General features: G+C 32.7%; 1 protein-coding gene across 2 annotated transcripts in view; it reads right to left on the bottom strand.

The window, feature by feature from the left end:
- The window catches only part of LOC132303278 (putative disease resistance protein At5g05400), a 44,160-nt gene that overhangs the window by 9,527 nt on the left and 11,090 nt on the right, over window positions 1-23,543 (bottom strand). For both annotated transcript variants that reach the window (XM_059800488.1, XM_059800487.1), the window contains exons 4-5: window positions 3,171-5,854; window positions 17-715 (exon numbers count right to left, since the gene is read on the bottom strand). In XM_059800488.1, coding sequence (XP_059656471.1) covers window positions 17-715; window positions 3,171-5,837 — 3,366 coding nt within the window. In that variant the 5' untranslated portion in view covers window positions 5,838-5,854. The remainder of the gene's footprint in view (window positions 1-16; window positions 716-3,170; window positions 5,855-23,543) is intronic.

The raw sequence follows: 23,543 nt of genomic DNA, 5'->3' as shown, positions 1-23,543 counted from the left end.
GTTAGGAAATACGTACCTTGTAATTGAAGAGGGATTGTAGTTGGGAAATTTTGTCATCCTCCACTGCTTCTTTCTTGGGTCCACAGAAACTTTTGAGATTTGGTAACTTTATAAGATCCATTTTCTTTAATTGAGGGAAAACAATGATCTCCTCATCCACTACCTCATCTTTCCCTTCTCCTGTTTCAATTGCAATTATCTCTTCTATATCCTCACAGTCCATTACTATCAAATCTTGTAGCTGCCCAAGATCTCTTGCCATAGATGATGAGAATACATTTCTCAAACTATGACAGTCTATAATGTTAAGAGATGTTAGGTTTGAATAGGCACCAATGTTAGGTGTGTGATCAGAATGCTCCTTTCTGTTCAAACCCAGGGGCATCAGCTTAGGTAGTGACCTAAGAATCATTGATTTTAACTGAGGTAGTTCCATTGATGTTGCAGACCCATTTTCAATAGTAAGCACTTCGACTGCTGACACCACCGACTCACACCCTTTAATTTCGACCGTTTCCAAATTCTGTAACCTTGGAATCAAATTGGAGGGTATCACATTCACCAGTTTCTGACATCTTTCTATCTCTATCTCCCTCAGCTGCTGGAAGGATGATTCTTCTTTTACTTCCGAAGCTAGGAATAATTGGTTATCCCATATCCATGTAATGCTTTCCAATTCGCTTATCTTTAGTTCCTCCAATGCAGGGAATGAAACCTACAAAATTCATCAATCATCATATTATGATCAAAAGATTTGCATCATATCAATAAACCTCAGCTCTTTACTTAACTAGTGCTGCTCGTAAATTTTACAAACAAGCTTCCTTCGCCTTCACTATTACAAGTGTTATATGGCAGATGTATATATATATATATATATATATATATATATATATATATATTACATTTTGAGTGTGGGAAAAGTAAATGTATATCTATCATAATTGTGCTCTAGATTTTTATAAATACTTTTTTGTTTTTTTTTTCTTCGATAGAAAAAAAGTACTCAAGAAAAGAATTATGTTGTGATACTTTTTTCCGTTAAAAGAATACTTCAACTAACATAACTTCGTCCAAGCATATAAAGAGAAAGTTAAAAAATAAGAAAGACATATACCTCATAATCAAGTTTTCTTTGTGTGATCAAATATCAGCTTTAAAGCCCAATCACAAAGTAGATTTTTATAAATTGTTTAGGCTTCTTTATTGGGCTTCTATTACATAATATTGGGACTGCCTATTTGGCAGGTTACTTAATGTTTTGGGCCAAGCGCCTCCGTTAGGCTGGGTTTTGACCCATTACAACCCAACTGCAAATATTAGTCCATATATAAAATTGCTTGAATCTCCCTAGAAAAAAGAAAATTATGTCTATAACTTGACTTAATCACATGGTTTTCTTCCTTCAAAATGGAGCAACTGAAATTTCATAAACTCTTTACGTAGTGTATGTGCGCACATTTGAAGGAATCCTAGTGATAACCAAAAGCAAGAAAACAAAATATAAAGAGCTATATTTAAACACCGTGAATCTAGCAAAATGAACAACCTGGGCATGAAGGCAGCAAATCAAAACGAACAAAAAAAACCAAAGCCCAAGAGGCAAAATGAAACCCTGCAGAAAGATGTAAATGCAAAGGCAAGAAGTGCAGGCTGAACAATTAAGAATGAGAGGTTGTAGCAAGAATCTGAGAGTTCCCAGATTTTGGTTGTGGACCCAGCTGTGGGAAAATGGGTCTATGCGGAAGCTTTTAAAAATCGTTTATGGTCCTATATTCGGCTATTAAAAATTTTATTCATTTCTATAAATGGTTTAGGGTTATGGGCTTTCTTGGGCTTCTGTTACTAAGAAGACCTTTAAATTCTTTAATTTAACAATTAATTAATACGTTTAATTTTTCATTCAAGTTTTCAATTCCAAGTTGAATTTGTATGCAATAAAGATTAATATTAAATGATTTAATTCAAAATAGTCCTGTAAGTAAGTGAAAAGAATAGACACGGAGAAAATTTAATTCACATTGCCACTTTTGTCATTTGTCTACTAGTAAAACGATACATGCTTTTAGATGAGTAAAATTTAATTTAAAAATTAATATTCAACGAAGTAAGAAAATAATTATTTTTTGAAATAGTAATTAAAATTTAATTCTTTAAATTAATCACACTGATATATTTATTAATAATCAATGAATATAAATTGTCACAATATATTTTCAAACTCCTAAAATAATATCAAAATCAAGACTATTTTTTATTTCAATTCACTAATTTTTATTTTTGTAATGAATAATATTCAACAAATAAATGAAACTGTTTTTAAAAAATAAAATAATAAAGAGGTTATTTGAGTTTTATAGAAACTCTTCTAAGAAAATATAAAACTCATAATAAACAGGTAATTTGAGTTTTATAGAAATTGTTCTAAACAACTTATAATATAAGTTGTATAGAAATATCTGTTAGATTTCTATAGAAATCCTTTAAAAATCTTTTTTATATTAATTAATAAATTTTTTTATGTTAATTAATAAATATTTTTTATATAAATAAATAAATACTGAAATAGTGAAACTGTACTTTTAATATTAGTATGATAATTTGTGTTAGAGTTTTATATAAACTCTTTTATATTAATTAATAAATATGTAATTTGAGTTTTTTATTTTTTATTTTACATTAATTAAAAATAATTAAAAAACTCATAATAAATAGAGAATTTATGTTAGAGTTCTATAGAAATTCTTTTAAAACTTTTTTTATATTAATTAATTAATTAATATTTTTTATATTAATAAATGAAATTCTGAAATACTAAAACTCTTTTTACTTCGAATAATAAAATAGTATAGATATAGATATAGATATAGATATAAATATAAATATAGATATTGATATTGATATTGACATTGATATAGATATATATATATATATATAGATTGTTGACATTCACATGGTATTGTATTATATAAGCAATGATAGTGATTCCAAACACACCAATGGTGCCCCAAGGCCCAAACTTTTGATGCTGGTGGGTGAAAAATTCAGAGAATGAGAAGTGAGACTCCAAAGGCATATACCAGTTTTTGAAATAGGCTAATTAATTATGTACAACAAGTATACTTCCAAGTGGTATATGAATAAAATATGTTTTGAGCAATAGAGCATACCTTTTCATTAAAGAAAGCTTGTGCAAGGTCGGAAGTATTGCAATCCGTGCTTGACGTTTTCTTCCTATTGGTGCAGCATATGCTTACGAGGTTTGGTAGTCCGTACAACTCCATTTTCTTTAATTGATGAAAAGTAACATTATTCATTACTTCCTCATCATCATCTAGAATTATTTCTTCCATGATTTCGCATTCCTGTATTTGTAATTCTTGGAGTTGTAGAAGAGCTCTTGCCGTGGATACGTGGAAGAGAAATTTCATTCTACAACGTCTAATATCTAACACACTTAATTTGTTGAAAGCACCGTGACTTTGAAAATTCCATTTTGGACTGCCAAGTAGATGTTCCATGTCACTAGAGTCCTCGATTCTAAGATATTTCAAATCCAGAAACCCTTTTCCATCTCCACATTGAAGCACATTCTTTAAACCTTCCACATTCTGTAAAAAAAGTGCTTCCGCATTCTCAATCAAAATATTGAACTCCTTCCTCATACTAATATCATCAAGTTTCAACACTCGTGCTCCTAATTCTTCTTCATAAAACCGAAAACCCTGAGTCCTCCCAACTGATATTTTGAATCTGTTTAAGGAATTAAAGCAGTGCTCATTGGGCAGTAGCATGCCATCTCCTATGTGAATTTGTAAAGTGGTTAAGCATGTCAATGAATTAAGCTCATCAAGACTTGCATACCCTTCACCCTTCCATTCCCCAAAATCATATGGAATGTACAGTTCCTCAATTTTGGATAGACTTTCTATGACACCTGATGGAATGATCTTGATGTTTTCACAACGGCTCAAATCCAACCACCGCAAGTTAGTCAACTGCCCTACTTCCACAGCCACCTCTTTCAGATCAGAATCAACAATGCTTAGTATCAAAAGATTTCTTAGTTCCTTGAGAAAATCTAGGTTCTGCAGTTCACAGTTATAGAGTCGCAACATCCGAAGGTTGATCAGATTTAAAGGTGATGATGACAGCCGCACGGAACACAAATCTAAAACTTCTAGCTTTTTCATCCCTTTAAAAAAATTATCTGGAACTTGAGGTTTACGATAGGTGTTGCATTCCAATACCAAGGTGCGTAATTCTGCACATTGTAATTCACAGTGAAGCTTACAAATTTGTTTGGACCTCAATGAAATTACCCTGCAGGATTCATATTCATTTTTCTCTGGCCACTCTCGGACATCTGTTTTTGCCAGAAATCCTTTTTCTTTTGATGCAATTGAGATGGCAACATCTCGAATGATGTCGTGCATTTTAACAAAGTCGTTGCTTTTACCTTCTAATAGCAAATGAGATTTCTTCAGGTTATCAACCAACACACTTGTTCTATCTCTTGCTGTTTTCATTGGATGTGAGCTGTCTAAAAGAAACCTCGTTCCCACTCCATATATCACCAAGTCATCAATTGGAATCTCAGCATCCTCTGGAAACAAAGAACAGTGCAGAAAGCATGACCTAGCATCTGTGTGCTCTAGAAACTCGTAGCTCCACTTTATGCGTGAATACAACTCCTTGGTCACTCCCTTGATGTTTTCTCCCCTGCAATTTCTCAATTGTACACGTGCATCATCCCATGTATGCTTTTGTTTCTGTTCCCTTAGTGCTGCTCCAACTACAAGTATTGCCAATGGTAAACAACCACATTCTCTACACACTTCTTCCGCAACAGAATAAACTTCAGGAGAAGTTTCAATAAAATCTCCAACTGTTTTCCTAAACAGGTACCATGCTTCACGTTCCTGTAGAAGCCCAATTGGGATGTTTTCTTGAACCCCCATCCGACTGAACACATCTTCTTCCCTAGAGGTTAGCAAAACTTTGATATGATTATCGCTAGATGGGATTCCTATTTCCTCCAGGTTAATTTTGTCATTCCAAATGTCATCAATTATTACAAGAATTTTTTTCCCATTTTTCAGTCTGTTGCACAGCTCCCCCTTTCTCCCAACTTCAGTATTTTTTTTGAATGAAAGTTCTAAACAGTCTGCAAGCTCTTCTTGAATTCTTTTCAAATCTGGATTTTGGGAGAAGACTGCCTTGGCGACCTCATCAAAAAGCTTCTCTGTTTTAGCATGTTTGGCAATTTCTTCTGCCATTCTCGTCTTGCCACTACCTCCCATGCCATGTATTCCGATTTTGTAAATCTTATCATTTTTCAACGCATGTATGATCTGTTTACGAACACATTCTCTGGATTCAAACTGCTCAAATTTCGTGGTAGCTGTGTACCAAATATCACCCGAAGGAGCATGGCGTCCAACAGTATCAAACTTGTTGGCTTGCTCTATAAGCCCCAAAACATCAGACAACTTCTTTTTACCTTCCTTACCAAGCCGATACCTTGAACCAACATCAAAACATGACTTGATGTTTCCATTGTTTGCCAATAATCTGTTCAGGTCTTCCTCCTTTTTATTCACATCCGTTAGCCAATTCAAAACGTCTTTCTCAATGACTTCTCCATTGTTTTCGGCTGTTTCAACTTTTCCTTGGATCCTCTCCTTCACGCCTCCAAGATTCTTGACTTGAGCATCGAGATCCTCGATATTTTTCTTGTAGTGAACCACATAACCAATTTGGCGGCCCATGAATGCCAAAAAGCGGCCTGTAAGTACCTCTACCACCTTTCCCACCGCAGCAGCAATGACTTCCATTTTCAACTCTTTTTTCCCTAAATATAAAGCAAATGACAGAAAATTAAATACGTACAGAGATCAACAACTGTTAATATTGAAGAAAAACTAAAAGACATATATAGTTGGGGACGTGGCTCTAACAAGATTAACGGTTGGGTCAGACAGTGGCATATACAACTTATCTACTGCTGTTGAAGCTGAAAGGACGACAACAAGGGCATTGTCATATACAACTTATCTATGTGGGTGAAAGTTGAAAGCCCGAGAAGGAGGGAGAAAAGAAGCACTTGTAAACATGAAATTGAAAGTTATGAAGTTCAACATGAGCGGGTTTATGAACTGGAAGGGTTATTCTATCCCCCTGCTTTAGTACTGGTTCATGGTTTTGGAGCAAACAGGTCTACATCCTTAATATATTGCTTCTCGTCAACTAATTGTTAGAAGTAGATAATATTGGAAGGCAAAATATTTTCTGTTGACTTGAACTATTTTCTCCTTTGGTCAGTTGTACAAACAGAACTATTGTAATTTACACCATCATCAATTACCTTTCTTTAATTTCAATACATAATCAATAATCTTGTTAGAGCCACGTCCAACAATACACCATCTGACTTTGAACTTCTTTGACCAGATTTTGTTACTGGTTATATATTTTTTTTAGTTTATTATTATTAATTTTTTTTTACTCAAGTCTTAAAGTTTTGTAAGTGTTTTGACATCGGTCTATTAGAAATTAATTAGGGATCAGCCTCTAGGAGTGAGTTAACTGATGATTTCATTAAAAAAAGTCCAATCTAATTTTGTTTTTTCCATGAATGAGTCCTATCTAATTTTGTTTTGTGTTTTTTTTTTTTTTTTTTTTTTTTTTTTTTTTTTTTTTTAAGACGTCAATTTTTTTTATGCTTCCAATTTTAATTTTATTTTTATTAATGCAACCAAAATGAAATGTATCTTATTTTGTTTTAGATATAAAAATAAAAATAAAAAATTATTTTTATTTGTTATTAAATAAACTTTAATTTTAAAACTTTTCTAAAAAAATCATAAAACAAACATATACATATACAAGCAGTCCGAGATCAAACTAAAAAGATTTTGAACAAAAGGTAAGAAAGATCAAAAGTCTTCTTTCTTGGAACATGAAAGATTGAAATTATTTAGGATTGCAATCAATCATGTATGTATAGACATACATGATTTAGGATTGCAATCAATGATGTATTTATAGGAAACATGAAAACATATATAGACATATATATATATATATATATATATATATATATATAAGAACAAATCTGTTTATTTAAGATTTCAATCAATCATGTATTTATAATTTTATGATAATAACAACCATGGAGCTTAGGGTTTTTAGAAAATGATTCACGCTACCAACAACTGTTTGATAAGATCATTCAACGACTAAGATTTGGAAGGTGCAATATATATATATTGCACCTTTGAGAATTTAAAAGCCCAAGCCCCAAAAGATTTGGAAGGTGTAATTTAGAAAATTGACCCAATTTGAGAATTTAAAAGCCCAAGCCCCAAAAGTTTTGGGCTGGTTTGGGTTGGGCCGGTTGGCCCGCCCAAGTTACACCCCTACCCAAAAACAATAATGATATAAATCTAATAAAATAATAAGATATAATAAACTTACCCAATTGCTTGAACTCTCTCCACGTACACGAACTTAATAAAACTAGTAAAACACCAAAATAAAAGATACGTAAACTAAAAAGTTTACAGGAAACAAAATAACTTTTTTTTATATATAAATAATTAGTAATTTGTTTCGAGTAATTAAAATTTTTAATATTTATATAAGTCAATTGTATTATCTTTTTACACGAGTATTTAGAATCCAGTCAGAAAGATTAATAAAATTTACTCTTTTTATCCTACTTTTTTTAATAATAATAACTCCAAATTATATAAGGCAACTCTTTTAAAAAAATAATAAAACTCTTCATAGAAATAATAATAATAATAATAATAATAATAATAAACTCCAAATTACATAAGGCAACTATTTTAAAAGTATAATTAAAACTATTTTGTAAAATATAAATATCTAACTAAAGACTCTTATTTTTTAATAATAACAATACTAACTCCAAATTACATAAGGCAACTCTTTTATAAAAATAATAAAAACACTTTATTGAAATAAATAATAATACTAAAAAACTTCTTAAAAAATAAATAAATAGAGGATAAAAACTCAAAATTGCATAGAAATTCAAAATTGGATACAAATTCTAGTACTTTTAATAATAATATAGATATAAATATAGATAATATTATATATCTTCCAATCACAAAACAAATGTAATATAAATAATATTATAATTATTCCAGCACTTAAAAAAAGGTAGTAAAATAATGATACAAATATTGTGCTAACCAACGAAGTAACAGTGTTGATCAGTCCAATCAATAAAAATTTAATTATTTTCTTCAATTTTATGTTATCATTTATGTTTCATAAATCTAATAAAAATAGTAAAGGTAGTTTTTAAAAATCATATTCCTATAAAGTCAACATTTGAATTTAATCGGTAAGTTAAAAAATGTTCATAAAACAGCATAGTATAAATTACTACATTCAATGCCTAAACAATAATCTAAATAAAAATAATTTTTATATTAATTTAAAATAAATCAATATTTCTCTTTAAAATTTTCAATCCTAATGGTATGCTTGTACAAAAACATAATAGATAATTTTAATTTTTTTCGAATTGAAAGACATTATAAATTCTTACTCAAATTTTTACAAAAAAAAGAAATATTGGCAATGATTGTACAACAATATTACGCTGATGAATGAAGCAATGTTTTTGATAAGTCCAATTAATCAAATTTTGATTATTTTTTAAATTTTACTTCATGATACTATATTACTAACATCATAGTATGTGTGTGTGTGTGTGTATATATATATATATATATATATATATTTTCCCGGGCAATAACAAGCCAAATGACACTTACATAGAGAAGCATCACAAACAACCAACGAAGACACAGCATATCTACAAACATAGACAAGACAAAAACTAGTAACCCCCTAATCGAAACCAACCCCAAAAGCTCAAGGCAACAGCTTTGACAGCAACCCAATGCTTCGACTGGTTTCGGATATTACTATACTCAACTGATACATAATAACCTAAATATAAAGGATTTATTATTATTATTATTAATTGAAAGTAAACTTTGAGATCATTATTTCTTTTTAAAGTTTTCAATCCTAATAGTACGCTTGTAAAAACAGAAAAAATAGACGGTTAGTAAATTTTTTAAAATTAAAAGAAATTATAAATCCTTACAAAAAAATTCTAAAAAAAATTAAATATTGAGAATGGCAAATAAGATAATATGCTACTAATGAATGAAGTAATGGTGTTGACCGGTTCAATTAATAAAATTTTGATTATTTATATTAGTTTTACATCATCATTTATGTTTCATAAATCTAATAAAAAATAGTAAAAGTGATTTTGAAAGAGGGGAAAGTACAAAAAACCCTTTTTATTTGTAATCTTTTCCAGTAAATTCCTCTTGTCTATTTTTTTTTATCAAAGAATCCCCTCGACTTGTATCATTTTTTCTAATAAACCCCCCTTATCTAATTTTTTACCAAATAACCGCCCTCAACTATCTGAAGGAGTAAAAGTAGAGGTGCACACGATTCGGTTTAAACCGGTTTAAGAGTTTTATAGAACCAAACCAATTCTAACAGATTCATAAAACTTGAAACCGAACTGAACCATTTGACCAAAAGAACCAAACCAAACCAAATCATGAAAAATCAATTTAGTTCGGTTCGGTTCCATGATTTTTTTTTTTATTTTTTTATTTTTAACACAAGTATTCATATTTCAAAATCCACATGCACAACTATAAACCAAGTTACCAACACATTCAAAACTATTAATATATTCAGACTTTTAATTCATTCTTCCCTAACACTTCTCGAACTGAAGTGAACAAATTCAAAATTCCTAATGACCTAATACATTTAGAATTATTAATTCAACAACAAACAATCAACTACAATTCAAAATTCAGTCACTGTACAAAAAAATAATAATAATAAAATAAATAAATAAATAATCGTCATCTAATAAATTGATAAGAGATAAAATTAAAAGTGGACCATAAGATTGATAGTTGCTACAAACTTCTAGGTAATTTGAATTGTAGAAATATATTATATTATATATGTCGTATAATTTAACATATATATATAACATAAGGGTTAAGTTCGGTTCGGTCTAGTACGGTCCTAAAAGACCTCAAACCGTGACTGAACCGTATCTTTACAGTTTTACAAATTTAGAATCGTGACCAAACCAAACCTTTAGTAAACCAAACCAAACTGTCTGGTCTGGTTTGGTCCGGTTTGGATTTTCAGTTTGATCAGATTTTTGTACACCCCTAGGTAAAAAGAGTTAATATTTGGACCAAAATGTCCTTTTATTTAAATCTTAATTCTCTCGAACTTTAAAAATTCATATATCACAAACCGTACATTTAAAAATTGTAAATGATATATGCATAGAAAGCTTATAAAATAAGGATTCTATAAATATTTATACAATAAACCTCCATAACCAGAGAGAAATAGGCAATCTAAAAATTTACTCCAAGAATCTTATTTTATTTTTAAAATACTCGAGATATTTGAAAGAAAATTTTCAGAATTATTCATTTATATATGGAACCGAATATAGAAAAAAAATATAGTTCCAATAGAGATCAATTTCATGAGATATCATATTTTGCGTCAAAGTATTTTCATTTTTTTATACACTTACCATTTTAAAAAATATAAAAATAAATATTCGGTCTCTATTGGGGTTAATTTTTTTATATGTTATGCTCCCTATGAAAATTAATAATTCTGAAAATTTTCTTGTAAATAAACTGAGTATTTTACAAAAAATAAAATAAAATATGATTGTTGTAGTGATGTTTAGATTGTCTATTTTTCTTTTATTGTGAAGTTTTGTCAAACAAATCTTATATTTCTAAAATCTTTGTTTTATAAGCTTTTTGTGCATATATTATTTACAATATTTAGATGAATGGTTCGTGAGATATGGAATTTTGAAGTTCAACAAAATTAAGATTTAAATAAAAATGCATTTTGGTCCAAATATAAACTTTTTAACCTCGTTAGATAGTTGAGGGGGTTCTTTGGTAAAAAATTAGATAAAGGGATTTATTGGAAAAAGGTCTACAAGTCGAAGGGGGTTCTTTGGTAAAAAAAATTAGACAAAGGAATTTATTAAAAAGGGTTACAAGTCGAAAGGGATTCTTTGGTAAAAATTAGACGGTGAAATTTACTGAAAAAGATTACAAGTGGATGAGGGTTCCTGCACTTTGTCCTTTGAAAAATCATATCCCTATAAACTGAACATTGAATTTCATCCCTAAGTTACATTTATGTTCATAAAATACCATATTATAAATTAGTACACGCAATACATATGTAATAACATAAATAAAAATGAGTGACTTCTTTATTATTATTAATTGAAAATAAAACTTTGAGATCATTATTTCTCTTTAAAATTTTCGAGCGTAATGGTTATCTTTGCACCAAAAAAAAAAAAAACACAATCAGTAAAATTTTCTCAATTAAAACATATTATAAATCCTTACTCAAATTTTCTGAAAAATGAAATATTGGCGATGAATGAAAGATAATATTGTGCTTAGGAATGAAGAGATTGTGTTTAGGAATGAAGAGATTGTGTTAATAGGTTCAATTAATAAAATTTTGATTTTTTTTTTTTAAAATTTTACAACACCATTTATTTTTCATAAATCTAATAAAAAATAGAAAACATGATTTTTAAAAATATCTTATCTATCTAAACTGAAATTTTAATTCAATCACTATATTAGAAAATGTTTATAAAATACCATAGTATAAACTACTACACTCAACAAATACATAACAACATAAGCAAAAATATTTTTTTATTGTTATTTGAAACTAAAATTTGAGATCATTAATTCTCTTTAAAATTCTAAATCCTAATAGTATGCTATTACAAGAAGAACATAGATAATTATTAAAACTTTCTGAATTAAAAGACAATACAAATCCTTATTCAAATTTTCTGAAAAATAAAATATTGGCGATGACTGTAAGACAATATTGTCTTGGGGGAATGAAGTAATTGTGCTTATCAGTAAAATTATGAAATTTTGATTATTTTTTCAATTTTATGTCATCATTCATATTTCATAAATCTAATAAAAGCTAATAATGATCATTTAAAAAAAATAATATCCCTATAAACTAATTATTCAATTTCAACCCTAAGTTAGAAAATTTTCATAAAACACCATAGCGTATTATTATACTCAACGCCTCAAAAAAAAAAAAAAAAAAAAAAAAAAAAAACTATTATTAATTAAAAGTAAACATTGAAATCATTGTTTTTTTTTAAAAAAACATTCAATCCTAAAAGTACACTGCACAAAAATAAAATTAACAATTAATATTTTTTTCTTAACTAAAAGACATTATAAATCGTTACTCAAAATATATATATTTTTTTTGAAAAATGACATATTGGCAGTGAATAAAATATAATATACTGCTGATGAATGAAGTAGTGGTGTTGATCGGTCAAATTAAATAAAATTTTGATTATTTTTTTCAATTTTATGTCATCATTTATGTTTCAAAAATCTAATAAAATATGGTAAAGATATTTTTTTTAAAATCTTTTCCTTATAACCTGAGCATTTAGTTTCATCACTGAGTTAAAAAAAAGAAAAAAAGAAAAAGAAAAAGAAAAAGAACCAATATCATAAAACAGCATGGTATAGTACTATACTCAACGTATATTTTCATGATTCTTTTTTCTTTATTTTATTTTATTTTCCAAAAATTTCAAATTATTTATTAAAAAAATGATTTTCCCACTAAAAAAATTGATTTCCTAGCTAAAACTATAAAAAAAATTAAAAAAATGAATACTCGGTGTTAATCAATCCAATTAATCAGTCTATGATTTTTTTTTTTTTCTTTTTCATTTGACTTGAATTGAATTTTTTAACACAAAAGTTATAAAATGTGAATAAAATAAAAATACCCTAGTATAAGTACTTACGTTGAACAAATACATACACTACTCCTTAAATATGATTTGTTCTTTTATTACTATTTATCGAAACTAAAGTGAAAAATCATATTTTGGTTCTTAAATAAGTGTTCAAATTGAATTATTTTAAATTAGTAAAATACATAATTTATAATTCCTTGTAAGATTAAAAATAATAATAATTTTTATAAATAAGATTCCTGAAAAATGAACAATATGCTATGAATGTCGGTGCCAAGGAATCAATGGTGCTGATGTGTCCAAATAATCAATTTATTATTCTTTTTTCTTTATTCTATTTTTATTTTTCCAAAAATTTCAAATTTTTGATTAAAAAATTAATTTTCCCACTAAAAAAATTGATTCGCTAAAACTATAATTTTTTTTAAAAAAAAAAAAAAAAATGAATACTCGGTGATAAATTTTGTACATAAAATTGTTGGCTAAAGAACCAATGGTTTTAATCAATTTATGATTATTATTTTTTTTCTTCATATTCTGTCATGATTAATGTTTCATAAATATAATAAAAAAATAGTGATGGTGGTATTTATAATTATATCACTATAAATTGGACCTTGAATTTGATCCCTAATTATAAAATGTTCATAAAATAAAAAAAAACATAGTATAAAACGGCTCTTCTTCATGTTGAACTATGGAATGTATGACAAAGTCACAAAACTGCATGTCCACTTTATAAAAGGATTAAATAAATATGATGCTATCATTATAACCCTAATAAATGATACAACTACCATAATAAGGGGCGAAGCCATGATTTGAAAATAAAAGGGTTTAAGAAAAAATTCAAATAGAGAATTTATTGGGGAAAAAAAAAATTGAAGCAGAGAAGATAAAAACACCAAAAACAATACCACATCATGCTAAACAATCCCTTAATCTTCTTCATTCCTCTAATTCTAATTTATATGTAGCTTGTTTTCTGGGCTAGACCATTTATCATTTATGTTTTTTTATGGATTGGGCAGCTGGGGCTGGGCTATAACTAATAAAAAACAATAATACTAATTTTTTTTTTATTTTTGGGCCTAGATATAGCCCAGGTTAGCCCATGGGGAGCTCCGCCCCTGACCATCTTGTTTGGGTTTTCATTTGTTTAATTGGAGAGTGGGAAAATAAATAACACATGAAAGAGGGAAATATAATTAAACAAAATATTAAAATAGTCTATTTTCTTTTTCTACAAACATTCGATCAAAACTGATATATAATTAAAGAGAAATAGTGATTTTCAAAGTTTAGTTTCAATTAAAAATAATAAATATCAAATACATATTTATTTAGGGTATTTTGGATGCGTTGAATATTGAAGTTATAAGTATTAGTGTATTTTCATTTTATGCACGTTTTCAAATTCAACATCCAATTTTTAGAGATATGGTTTTAAAAAATACCTTGTTTATGTATAATTACAATTATGAAACGTAATTCATGACTTAAAATGATAAATTGATTAACTGATCAGCTGTTATATATATATAATTATGTGGGGTCCACAATGGATTATGTCTTCCATGAGGACACCTTTTGCGTGTGGAATAAGGCCACCCTTGTGGCTTACATGAGAAACCTCATTGTTAGCCTATAAAAAGGCCATGTATGTATCTACTGCTGTGTGTGAAAAATAAAATATCAACTTTCTCTCTGTCTCTCTCCCTCACGTCTTTGAAAGTTTTCTTCCTTTTATAATTTCTCTCACTTAATATTATTTTTTCTATATATATATATATATATATATATACATATATTCATTACACGTTATCAGCACAAGTTTAATCCACCTGAGATTTGAAGAAGAAGCTTTCTCTCCCTCTTTTTATCTCAACTATACATCTATTCTGTGATATTAGTTTTGATAGATTGTTGGGTCGGTTCTACTACCTTTATTATTTAATGATCTACTACTTATAATCAGTTTTACCACCTTTATTATTTAATAATTTATAACCAATTTTTACCACATTTATTGTTTAATAATTTATTCACTAGGGCTGGTTTTACCACCTTTGCTATTTAAATAATTCATATTATGTTTTTGTTTCACTTAATGTCATTTTATTCATTTATATACTATGTTAAATTATATTTTAACTTGTTGTCACATCTAGTTATTCTGAAAATGTCAAATTTGACAAAGCTGGAATTCGTGACCTTGAACATATCTGGTAAAAATTATTTATCTTGGATTCTGGATGCTGAGATCCATTTAGATGCCATGGGCCTTGGGAATACAATTAAAGAAGACAATGATGCATCATTACAAGATAAAACAAAGGCCATGATTTTCCTGTGGCGCCATATTAGTGAGGAGCTAAAAACTGAATACCTCACTAAAAGAGACTGAATACATCACTGAAAGAGATCCACTTTGTTTGTGGAACAATTTGAAAGAAAGATATGATCATCAAAAAACAGTTATCCTCCTAAAGGCCAGGGCTGATTGGCAGTAACTGAGATTGCAAGATTTTAAAACTATGGCTGAGTATAACTCTGCCCTATTCAAAATCAGCTCTACATTGAAATTATGTGATGATACTATTACTGATGAACTTTTGCTGGAAAAAACATTCACCAGAGCTAATATCGAATGTGCACATGCTAAAAAACATTCACCAGAACTTTTGATGAACTTTTTCACGCTTTGAATGTGCTCTTACAACAACAATATCGAGAGCGTAGATTTTAAAAATATTCAGAGCTAATATCATGTTTACTGGTGGCAGAGCAAAATAACGAGCTTCCGTTAAGAAACCACCAGCCCCGTCCAACTGGATCGACACCGATCCCTGAAACATATGTTGCCTCATCCCGTGGTCATGGACGCGGACGTGGACGTAGTCGTGGTGGTAGAAATAAATATGGTAGTGGTAAAAATAACTACCACAATAATGAATATGGTCGTGGTAGAAATCATTCTTATTACCGTGAAAGATATCAATCCTCACATTTTCGCAATCAGAGATCCACACTATATCCCCAAAGGAGAGATCATAATGAAATGAAACAGGTAAAAGGGAAGGATGTGGCTCAACCTTCCAAGGCACATGCTAATACTTGTTACTGATGTGGAATGACGGGGCATTGGCAAAGCATTTATCGTACACCTAAGCATCTGGCTGAACTTTACCAAGACTCAATGAAAGAAAAGAAGATACAAAAGGAAATGAATTTCCTTGATCATGATGAACCAGTTGACATCACAAATCTGGAAATGAATTTCATTGATCATAATGAGCCAGTTAACATCACAAATATGGATGTGTAAGATTTTTTTGAGGACCGTGATGGATAGATAGACTTCCTGATTGGTGAAGGAAATGTCCACACCAATTAATCCTATTTTCTTTTTATGTTCTGTCTACCATGTTTCTGTTTTCCTTGTATTAAAGTTTTTATCTTTTAGTTTGTATTAAAGTTTCTTTTGTTATAAATGTTTCTTTTCTGATAAAGAAATTTGCATGAATAGGAATGGATCTGACTAATTCCAAAATAAATTGTGAAGATATATGTCTTACAAATAGTGGAACAACACATACAATCCTTCGAGATCAAAAATATTTTTCCCACTTAACTCTGACAGACGCCAGTGTCAGTACAATACCAAGTCCCACCGACTTGATTGAAGGCTCCGGACGAGCCAATATCATTTTACTACATGGAACAAGATTACAAATCAATGATGCCTTATATTCTACAAGATCTCGGAGAAATCTATTGAATTTTAAAGACTTGCGTCGTAATGGGTATCATATTGTGTAATACCCCTAATTTTAAAAGGATAGTCTCGGCATTTTTAATATTTATTGTAGTGCATTTTCATTTATTTTATTGTTTTTATCGCATTTTGATTTATTTTATTGTTTTTCATTTGTTTAATTGGTTATTTGAAATTTGAATTAAATTAGTTTTATGTGCATTATTTGGTTTATTTAAATTCTTAATTGTTGTATCTATTTTCGTGAATTATTAATTGTATTATTTGTAACTCACTGTTTTAAACTTAGGTATTAACTTACTATAATTGTTAAAGTTAAGTTACGTGGTTTTTTTTTAAATACATTAATTGGCTCACAGTTTCTTTTGGGCATCAACATAGAATTTAATCATAGGTTTTGTTTATGGGCCGACTAGGATTAAGATTAGGGCTCTGCCTCTAAAATAAAATTACAAGGATTAGGGTTTTAGAGCTAAACCTATAAATACAACCATTATGCTTTAGCCTAGGGTTTACAACCATAAATCAGATTACTTAAACGTGAAGTAAGTTTCTTAGCACAGAGGGTTGTGAACGGAGGCACTGTAAGAATTATCAAGGAGAAGAACAGTGAGTACCAAGGGAGGATTTTGGTGGATTAGACCAGAACCAGAGAAGGCTAGAAGGTAGTCTGTGGTTGCCGGAAGTTAGGACGACGGCGACAAGTTTTGAGTCTAAAACTACAGGCAATTTCTTCTCTTTCTCCTTCCCTTTGACTTGTGTTCTGTGCACCTAGACAGTCTCTAGGAGATTAATTGGCCTTAAACTGAACCATGCATGTTTTATATATGTTTTACTTGGTCGTTTTATCTGTGAGAATTATAGCATGTATGTTTTCCTTGTCTCTGTTTTGGCATGAAACGTTCCACCGTTTTACTTTTGGTTTTGAACCTTACTGCGATGAACCAAAATCTGAATGGATATTAGATGTAATTTAAGTCCTTTAAAGTCAGATTTAGAGGAAGAACAAATGGGTTGGAAGGGAACTGTTGTGGTAAATCTGTTTCAGTTTGGTTTTAAAGTATATGCAGTTCAGTAGCCATTTTAATTCAAATGTAGTCCTGGTAATTGATTCTAGTTACTATAATTAAATTAATAGGAAGCTACTGGGTGTTAATTAAACTTCTAAAATTAGTTTTAGAGACAAATAGTGGGTTAGGACTGGATCGGAGATGGAGAAGAAGAGCTGAAACAGAGCAGAGACTGAACGGGAGGCTCTCAAGAGGGAGAGAGCCGGCTCTGGAAAGCAAAAGCCGGCTCCAAGGGAATGTGGAGCCGGCTCTAAGTGAGAAAGAGCCTGCTCTTTCATTTTAGAGCAGGCTCCAACCTTTTGTAAGTTCTGGAATTTGTTTTCACGGCACTGCTTGATACTTTTGACACTATTTGAGTATTTGGATGGTTCTGATGAATTGTAGGGACTTCACAGAGCGCTTAAAGGGTTAGTTTTAAATAATATTAAACCTCTTGTTGTATAGTTTAAGTCTCTGTATTAAAGGAGGAAGCAATGTAAAAATACACAACCGTGCATGCTATTAACAAAAGAAAGGAACTGAATGGCTTGATTAAATTTTAGAAGTTTAACGGAACTTCACAGAGGGATTTAATAATTAATTTAGGGTGTAATTAAAATCTTGAATTGATTTAATTTGATTTATGGTAAAAACAGTATAATATTGATAAATTTTCTACGCTGTTAACGGATGGAGGAAGGATTAGTTGCTTGATTAAATTTTATCAATTTAAGGAGATCCAGTATCCTAATAAAACTTATTTTTATTAGGGTCATTGTTTTATTAAATTTGAACTATGCATGTGTTGGATATTAATTGTTAGAATAGTTAATTCTTCGATGCAATTACATGGATTACTACTGGGTTTTAATTGCTAGATTGTTAAGATTCCTTTTGTAATTATTTGGATGGTAGTTTTTGGTCTATAAATTATTGAACTGTTATATATGTTGTAATTTACATGGATATAGAGGATTTTATGTACCAGTATGGGACGGTGACATACTAGGGACGGTTTAGCTCAAAACGCATAAACCTAACCTAATGGATTAATGGAATGGATTGAAAGATATCGAATCCTAATTGTGGCTAAGTCAGATCAGCTGTAACCAAGTTGGATGACTTCCTGGATTAACGGATGGGAGTTAAGTCATACCAACTGAATAAGTTGAGTGACTAACTAGTTGGTTTATTGTATGTCAGTTTAATAAATAGCTAAATTACATACTCTGGATTTGGATGGACTTTATATATATGTTTATGGTACCACGAGTTGAGCTTGAGTCTCAGACTCGTTGGTTAGGGTGCGTATATGCAGTGGATGCGTAGCTGGTTATAATAGGTTGAGGTATACCCTGTTAGGTCTAGGCATTCATGTCCACCTTTGGGTGCGTATTCGCATGTTGCCTTCTATTCAGGTTGAGACCCCTATTATAGACTAGTGAATGTCCCTTAGTGTGGATATATTTATATGTATAGACTAGATAGATATTGTGAGGTGTCTACGGTGTATCTGCGTATCGGGTCACTGTATGGATTGCAGTTAGATTAGAACTTGCTCGTGGGTCTGACCCACTCCTTTATTATTCTTTTCAGGTACAGGACGGTTCCAGCCTTAGAGCTTAATCGTGCTTGTCGAGAACAGTCTCACTTTCATCGGATTACGTAGGACTTCCCTCGATGCTTCTAGTACTATCTATTTTCAGTTTTTAGTTTCAGTTGAATTTTTGATTAGGGGTCCATCAGTGGATTCCCAAGTTATAACCTTGAAGTTTTGGAGGATTGGAGTTTCAATTTTCAATTACTCATGGAGGATTTTATTATTATTATTTCTTCCAGTTTTTTCTATCTTTATTATTTTTTTTGTCATCTGTGTTCGTTTTAAAATACTTAATTGTTTGATATTCCCTTGGGTTTGGGCCTGGGCCTGATCAACCCGTGTTTCGGATCCGAGGGGTATCACAGTTGGTTTCAGTGCACTCCGGGTTCAAGTGTCTCTAGGACGTTTCGTATTAAGACTTCCGCGTAGCGTTTTTTTTTATATAGAGCTCATGTTTAGGATTCGTTGAATTCTTTTACGGTTCGTTTAAACTCGTACTGATGTCTGTCTTTCTATGTTAACAGCATGGTTAACACTGGAAGAGGACAGAACATCAACAGTCGACAGAGGAGAGCGGCACGTAGACAGCAGGTACGTCTACAACGTCGACAAATGGAAGAAGAGCAGCAAATACCAGGGTTTCAGGAGGAGCAGGAGGAAGTGCAACAGACTCAGGGTCGGGTCAGAGATCCAGAGATTCCTCCACACCTCAATGACCTTGTTGCTCGGGCTATAGAGGCTGGGGTAACAGCTGCACTCCGGCACCAACCACAGGTTTAGCAGGCACTTGTACCAACACCAGTGGTTTAGACGGATTCTTGGGGAAAGGCTAGGAGCTCTTTCACAAAGGGGAGTCCACCTGTGTTCGCAGGCTCAACCGATGTGAGAGCAGCTCACCAGTGGAAACAGGACATTGAGCGTCATCTTCATTTGGTTCAGTGCACGGAGGTTCAGAAGCAGATGCTTGCTACTTTCAAGCTAGTTGGGGATGCACTACAGTGGTGTGAGTCAATTACCACCCCAGAGGAGAGGATGACATTGACTAATGATGAGTTCAGTGTTCGCTTTGACGAGAAATATTTTCCCTATGTAGTCAGGGCAGCTATGAAGACCGAGTTTCTAAATCTGCAGCAGGGAAACATGACAGTGGCGGAGTATGAGCAGCAGTTCACACGCTTGTCTCTCTTTGCACCGGAGGAGGTGGATACAGAGGAGAATAAGCGCAACAGTTTCGTCAAGGGACTGATGTGGTCTATCAAGAGAGCTATTACAGGTAGTCCAGCCTATACTACCTATGCTCAGGTGGTAGACGCCGCTCTACAACAGTATCAGTTGACTGTGGACATCAGACAGACTCGTGGTGAGAAGCGGGGTGATAAAGACTCTACTAATCAGTCAGCTGAAAAGGGGAATGGCAATGGTCACCGGCAGAATGACAAAGGCAAGTTCCAGGGACAACAGCCTTGGAAGAAGCACAAGGGTGGTTCAGATGCTCACCGGAATGGGGCACCTATTCAGAGACAACAGAATGGGGGACCACAGGTAGGACAGGGTCAGCCACAGGCTAACCGACAAAGGAGGCCATTTGGTACTTTCCAGGGTAGTTGTTACACTTGTGGAGAGTATGGTCATACCACCAGGCAGTGCCCTAAAGCAGGACAGGGACAGGGACAGTATGTGCAGTAGGGACAGAGGGCGCCAGTGTCTCTACCAGCTCCACAGGTTCCACGGATTCAGGGACAGACATATTTGGCTTTACCGGCACCGCCGCAGACTCAGGGACAGGCACCACAGTAGTTGCATTATGGCAAGGTGTATAACCCCATGCCACAGGATGTTCAGGCACCTCAGACTATTGAGGGTAAGTTTCCTATTCATGGTTTGCATGGACGTGTTTTATTTGATACGGGTGTTACACACTCATTTGTAACTAGGACTTTTGTTGCTTTATCTGGGATGAGGACGAGGGTATGCACTAGACCTCAGGGTATTTCTACACCATTGGGTGATACAGCTATTATACATGAGAGTGATGGGCCTATGACACTAGTATTGGCAGACTCAGATTTCTAGCCAATCTATTGGTCTTGGACATGCACACTTATGATGTGATACTTGGGATGGATTGGTTGTCTCACTACCATGCCCAAGTTTATTGTTTTGATAGATCTATTATTTTTACCATACCTGGTCAGGATATGTATGTAGTAGCTATGCCACGTTCTAAAGGGGGCGGTAGCACTTATTTGTTCCATGTGGGGAGGAAAATGAGGAGAGGATTACTGTGCCATTGGATAACATACCGATTGTACAGGATTTCCCGGATGTATTTCAGGAGATTCCAGGGTTACCACCTAGTCGAGAGATTGATTTTGTGATAGACTTAGCTCCAGACACTGCGCCTATTGCTAGGGCACCCTATAGGATGGCACCGGTGGAGATGAGAGAGCTGAGGGATCAGATTCAGCAGTTACTCAGCCAGGGTTTTATTCGTAGGAGTACATCACCTTGGGGAGCACTGGTTCTGTTTGTGAAGAAGAAGGATGGTTCGCTTCGTCTGTGTATAGATTACAGGGAGTTGAACAAGGTTACGATTCGTAACAAGTATCCTTTGCCCAGGATTGATGACTTGTTTGATCAGTTAAGGGGAGCCACATACTTCTCCAAGATTGATCTGCGTTCTGGGTATCATCAGCTAAGGGTTAGGGAGCAGGATGTTCCTAAGACAGCATTTCTCACGAGATATGGTTCTTATGAGTTTCATGTTATGCCGTTTGGGACGACTAATGCACCTGCAGTATTCATGGACTTAATGAATAGAGTCTTCCGAGCTTATTTGGATCAATTTGTTATTGTCTTTATTGATGACATCTTGATCTATTCTCGGTCGGAGGACGATCATGCTAGACATCTTCGAATAGTCTTGCAGACGCTTCGTGAGCACCAGTTATACGCCAAGTTCGAGAAGTGTGAATTTTGGCAGCGGGAGGTGAAGTTTCTGGGTCACGTGGTGTCAGAAAAGGGGATAGCAGTTGATCCGGCCAAGGTTTCAGCGGTGGTTGAGTGGGGACAGCCTACATCACCTACTGAGATTCGGAGTTTTCTTGGTCTGGCAGGATATTACAGGAGATTCATCCAAGGGTTCTCCAAGATAGCAGGACCACTCACTCATCTGACCAAGAAGGGTGTACAGTTCGTGTGGGATGAACACTGTCAGCGAGCTTTTGATGAGCTGAAAAGGAAGCTAACTTCTGCACCGGTTCTGGCTACTCCGCAGAGCGGGATAGAGTATCTTGTTTACACGGATGCTTCGTTGCAGGGTCTTGGATGTGTATTGATGTAGGAGGAGCGATCGATTTCTTATAGATCTTGGAAACTTAAGCCTCATGAGCTTAATTATCCAACACATGATTTGGAGTTAGCAGCAGTGGTTTTTGCCTTGCGTATTTGAAGGCATTATCTATTGGGTGAGTCCTTCAGATTATTCAGTGATCACAAGAGTCTGCAGTACTTGTTCACTCAGCGGGAGCTGAATATGAGACAGCGTAGATGGTTTGAGTTTGTAAAAGACTATCATTTTTCTATACAGTACCACCCAGGGAAAGCGAATATAGTGGCGGATGCACTCAGTCGCCGACCTGTTGGTAGTCTTTCTGCTCTATTCACTACTGAGTGGAATGCTTTGAAGAATGTAGATGAGTTGTCAAACGCTTTTATGGCTTGCATGGTGGTTACACCTTCCATCATTCGCAAGGTTTTACAAGCACAACTCACGGATCAGCAGTGTGTCGACAAGGTCGCAGAAATAGCTTCCGGAGAGGTTCCATTCTACTATGTTGGGGTTGATAGAGGTTTAAGGTACAAGGGACGGTTAGTGGTACCTTCTACTGATAATTTGAGGAAGGATGTGATGACTGAGACTCACCACTCTGAGTTCTCTGTTCATCCAGGAGGCGATAAGATGTATCAAGATATGAAGCGGCAGTTTTGGTGGGCAGGTATGAAGAGGAACATTGCTCTTTTTTTTTCTCAGTGTAGTACTTGTCAGATGGTTAAGATTGATCATCAGAGGCCACCAGGAGCTCTACAGTCACTACCAATTCCGGAGTGAAAATGGGAAAGCATATCTATGGATTTTGTGGAAGGTGCCAAATTCTTTCAAGGGGCATAATTCCATATGGGTCATTGTGGATAGGTTGACCA

Source organism: Cornus florida, unplaced genomic scaffold (assembly GCF_030987335.1).
Source record: "Cornus florida cultivar Cherokee Brave unplaced genomic scaffold, ASM3098733v1 CherokeeBrave_3.0.0_Hap2_Chr04, whole genome shotgun sequence".
Lineage (NCBI taxonomy): Eukaryota > Viridiplantae > Streptophyta > Magnoliopsida > Cornales > Cornaceae > Cornus > Cornus florida.
Note: the sequence above shows the minus strand (reverse complement) of the source record. Positions and strands in the feature narration are given on the sequence as shown.